Source organism: Rhincodon typus, chromosome 21 (genome assembly GCF_021869965.1).
Source record: "Rhincodon typus isolate 14 chromosome 21, sRhiTyp1.1, whole genome shotgun sequence".
Lineage (NCBI taxonomy): Eukaryota > Metazoa > Chordata > Chondrichthyes > Orectolobiformes > Rhincodontidae > Rhincodon > Rhincodon typus.
Genome location: NC_063352.1, coordinates 19,241,295 through 19,246,103, shown reverse-complemented (window position 1 = coordinate 19,246,103; position 4,809 = coordinate 19,241,295). Strand labels below are relative to the sequence as shown.

The 4,809-nt window shown below is 44.5% G+C and overlaps 1 protein-coding gene across 1 annotated transcript in view; it reads left to right on the top strand.

Annotated features, from left to right (window-relative positions):
- The first annotated feature begins 4,317 nt into the window (after positions 1-4,317).
- cyth3a (cytohesin 3a) overlaps positions 4,318-4,809 on the top strand; it is a 77,555-nt gene continuing 77,063 nt past the window's right edge. Inside the window, exon 1 of the mRNA XM_048609273.1 lies at positions 4,318-4,509. Coding sequence (XP_048465230.1) covers positions 4,491-4,509 — 19 coding nt within the window. The 5' untranslated portion in view covers positions 4,318-4,490. The remainder of the gene's footprint in view (positions 4,510-4,809) is intronic.

Genomic DNA, 4,809 nt, shown 5'->3' with positions numbered 1-4,809 from the left:
ATATGGACCAAGGCAAGCAGAATGGATTAGTTTAACTTGGCATCATGTTCGGCACAACATTGTTGGCCGAAGGGCCCACCCCTGTATTGTATTGTTCTATGTTCTAAATTGATGGAGCTGGGGCCTGACAAATCTCTGGGTCCAGTGGGGCTTCAGCCTACAGTTTTACAAGAGATGGCTAATGAGGTTGTATGTGCATTAGTGTTAGTTTTTCCAAAATTCTTTAGATTCAGAAAAGGTTCCTTCGAACTGGAACATAATAAACATAACACCTTTATGCAAGAAGAGGGAAGCAGAAAACAATAAACCAAATGGATTGACATCTAGGAAAATGTTAAAGCCGATCATTAAAGACATTTTAGTTGCACAGTTAGGAAAGCAAAGGGGTAATTGTGGATGGGCCAGCATGGTTTGGTGAAAGAAAAATCATGTTTAACCAATTTATTGAAGTTTTTGAAGGAGAAACATGGATACAAAGAAGTCTGTAGACATACTGTACCTTGATTTCCAGAATGCAAGGTGCCACATCAAAGATTATTGCTGAAAATAGAAACTCATAGAATTGGGGTAGCATTTGAGAATGGATACAGGCAAAAGCTAAACAGGTTGGACTGTACTCACTGGAGATTAGAAAATGACAGGTGATCTCATTGAAACACATGGGATTCTTAAGGGGCTTAACAGGGTAAATGCTCAGGAAATGCTTCCCCTCATGGACAGTCTAGGCTTGGCAAGCATTGCCTCAGAGTAAAGTATGCCAATTTAAGATTGAGATAAGGATGAATTTCTTCTCTCAGTGAGTTGTCACTCTTTGTAACTCCTTACCACAGACAGCTGTGGGGGCAGAGTCCTTGCATATATTTAAGTTCTCGAACACCCTTTTCCTCAGGTGGCTGAAGGCTGTGCTAGCACACTAGAGGTGATGCCAGATCTTTTCATCAATAGTTGATTTGGCTGACTGGACACTTCAAAGGTATTGGAAGTGGTCAGTATTCTCTAAGGCCTCCCCGGAGGCCAGGATGATTCAGGGTTCATTCCACAATTCCAGGCCAAGTTGATGGAGGACCTTCAACTTGCGGATATTTATGGTGAGAACCATGCTCTCATATGCCTCCATAAAGATGCTGATGATGGTCTGGAGTTCTTCCTCTGAGTTTGCACATATGCAAGCATCATCTGTGTACTGTAGCTCAATGACACTGGTTGGGGTGACTTTGGTTTTGGCTTGAAGGTGGTGGAGGTTGAATAATTTCCCGCTGGTTCTGTAGGTTAGCTCCACTGTAGCGGGGAGCTTGTCAGTGCTGAGGTGAAGAATTGCAGTGAAGTAGATCAAGAACAGTGTTGGGATGATGATGCAGCCCTGCTTTACACTGGTCCGAATGGGAAATGGATCGATGGTGGAGCCATTCATCATTATCATGACGTCCATGTTGTTGTGGAGCAGGCAAAGGATGGTGACAAACTTCATGGTGCAATCAAAGCAGAGAAGGACGCTCCATAATGCTTCCTGGTTGATGGTATCGAATGTCTTTGTGAGCTTTGTAAAGGGTGCAGTAACATCAGATCCAACACCAAGGTCATGGTATACAAAGCTGTGGTGGTTCTTGCTCACCTATATGGCTCTGAGACGTTGTCTATCTACAACAGACTCCTCAACACCGCCTGCGCAAGATTCTGCAAATCCACTGGGAAGGCAGATGCACCAACACCAACGCCAACATCCCCAGCATTGAGGCACTGACCACCCTTGATCAGCTGAGATGGGATGGGCACATCGTCCGTATGACTGACACGAGACTCCCCAAGCAATTGCTCTACTCCCAGCTCCGATGTGGCAGGCAAACCCCATGTGGGCAGAGGAAGCACTTTAGTGATACACTCAAGGCTTCCCTGATGAAGTGCGGCATTCCCACAGATACCTGGGAATCACTGGCCCAAGAGCATCCAAAGTGGAGGAGGAGCATTCGGGAGGAGCATTCGGCCGAGCACCTTGAGACTTGCCATCAAGTTAAAGTGGAAGCCTGGCGAAAATAGCGAAAGGAGCGGGCTGCTACCACACCAATGCACCACCCACCCCTTCCCGTGACAACCACCTGCTCCAAGTGTAACAGAACCTGGGTAGCTGCATCAGTCTGTACAGCTACTTATGGACTTACCCTGACAGTGAGAGAGAGTCATCCTTGTCTGTGAGGGATTGCTGATGATGATGATGATGATATTTAAGACTGAGATAGATAGATTCTTGATCAGTAGGGGAATCAAGAGTTACAAGGAAAATGCAAGAAAGTGGATGTGAGCCATGATCCTACTGAATTGTAGAGCAGGTTTGAGGGGCTAAACAGCCTACTCCTGTTCCTATTTCTTATGATTTTAAGATTGTCTGGCTGCCAGATAACAGAAAGCATGCAGAAATTGTGTTTATCAGACTGGTAGGAGATGCTGAGTGGAGTCCTGTAGGGAAGTGAAGACTTTGTAGCTAACCTTGCAGATAATACCAAGGTAGGTGGGAAAATATATTGTGAAGAAGATATAAAGATGTAGATCAATGTAGATATTTGAGTGAGAGCAAACATCTGGCGGATCAAGAAAATGTAGGAAAATGTAAAGTTCTTCACTTTGGCAGGAAAAATGAAAAAGCAGATTGCTACTTAAATGGAGAATAACTGTGGAATTCTGAGGTGCGTTTAATTTAGGAGTTTAAATGCATGAGTCACATAAAGTTAGTATACAGTACAGCATGTAGTTATGAAAACTAATGAGATACTATTCTTTATTATGAGAGGAATTGAACATAAAATAAGGAAGTTAAATCATATGGGGTATTTTTGAGACCACATCTCAAATACTGTGTGCAGATTTGGTCTTTTTATTTAAGGCGGAAAGTAAAGGCATTGGAGGCAGTTCAATGGAGATGTAGGGTGAGAGATGCAGTGGTTTTTGTTAAGATTCATCCAGAGTAGTTTCACAATGTAGTACTCTATGCTCCATGGGCTGTTCCCTGGGTGCATACAAAGACAAACATCAAATGTGCTTGGAGGACCATCAACACAGTGGAAGATGCTCTTTGGTCTGCCCAAAATCTGTTCGCCTTCCAGTGCAATGAGTTGTCCTCAACTTAGTGATGAAGATTTGTACAATCCAACATCCAGGACTGCATGCTGAAGGATGTACTAAAGTTTGGGCCAGTCACCGGAGAAAAGTCAACATCTAAGGCCTTTGTGCCATAAAGTATTGAAATCAGGGGTCCCCCATTTAAAACAAAGATGGGGCTTTTTTTTGACTCTCAATGAGTTGTAGGTTTTTGGAACTCTTTTCCTGAAAGGATGGTGGAACTATAATCCTTGAATATATTTTAGGCATATTTGGATCAATTCTTGATTTTTATATAGAATTCCTACAGTATGGAAACAGGCCATTTGGCCCACGAGCCGTTTGAAGAGCATCTCATCCAGACCCAGCTGCCTACCCTTTCGTTGTAGCTCTGTATTTCCCACGGCTGATGCACCTAACCTACACATCGCTGAACACTATGGGCAATTTAGCATGCCCAATCCACCTAACTTGCACATTTTTGGACTGTGGGAGGTAACTGGAGCACTCTGCAGAAACCCATGCAGGCATGGGCAGAACAGCAAACTCCACACAGTTACCCAAGGGTGGAATCAAACCCAAGTCCCTTGGACTGTAAGGTAGGAGTGCTAGCCACAGAGCTAAAGTTGCCACTTGTTAGGCAAGGGTTATCAGTGGTAGGCAGGGGCCTGGATTTGAGATTACGATCAGATCAGCCATGATCTTATTGAATGGTGGAGCAGTCGTGATGGGCAGATAAGCCTACTCTTTCTCCTGGTTTGACAGTTTGTATGTACTATTCAAGTCTAAATGCAGACTGTGTTTCACCAATTTCTTCTTCAAATGGGCGATTATTTATACCTATTGTCATTTTCAAGATCACGTAAAGTAGATGATTTAGAAAACTTATTGTTTAAAAATGATTGCACTCCATTGCTTTAGGTTTCTTTGGTATCTTGACCAATAAACGTCAAGTCAGTTGGAATGTATCCTTTGGTATATATTTGATTATAATTTTCCATTGTCACTACTAGTTCTGTTTCTTCAAGGGTTGAATAGCTTCTTTCCTTTCTGTATGATGATGCATAAGTAACTTTAAAAGGGAAAACTGGAGAGTTTGAAAAAGAGTCACATTTTTAAGAATCCGAGATACTGTCTTAAAGGCGCTATCTAATTACAGGTTGTTGTTGGCACCGCCCCCCCGTTTCGTCATCGGTTACGTGAAAGGGCGGGGTCAGCGGGGTCACGTGACTGGGTGACGTTGCGGTTTTGGTGGATCAGTTTTTTCTGCCTCGAGCCGATTCATAAACAAACCTCGCGAGCTGGTCACCTGGTCACGGTGCTAGTTAACTGCTAGTTAACTGGTTTAATCACCACTTCTCCATTCACTATCCCCCTCAGCTTTCGTTACCGCATCCAGAATGGAAGCGGATCCACAGGGTAAGAACTAATACAGCCCGAAATTACAATATATCAAACTGTTCGTGAGCAGGGACTCGGAGGGGGGAGAGGGATCGAGAGGGAGAGGGAGAAGGATCGAGAGGGAGAGGGAGAGGGAGAAGGAGAAGGAGAAGGGCCGAGAGGAGAGGGATCGAGGAGGGAGAGGGAGAAGGAGAAGGGCCGAGAGGAGAGGGAGAGGGACCGAGGGGAGGAGGAGGATGAGGAGAAGGAGCGAGAGGAGGAGGAGGAGGATGATGAGAGGGAGCGGGAGGAGGAGGAGGAGGAGGAGGAGGAGGAGGA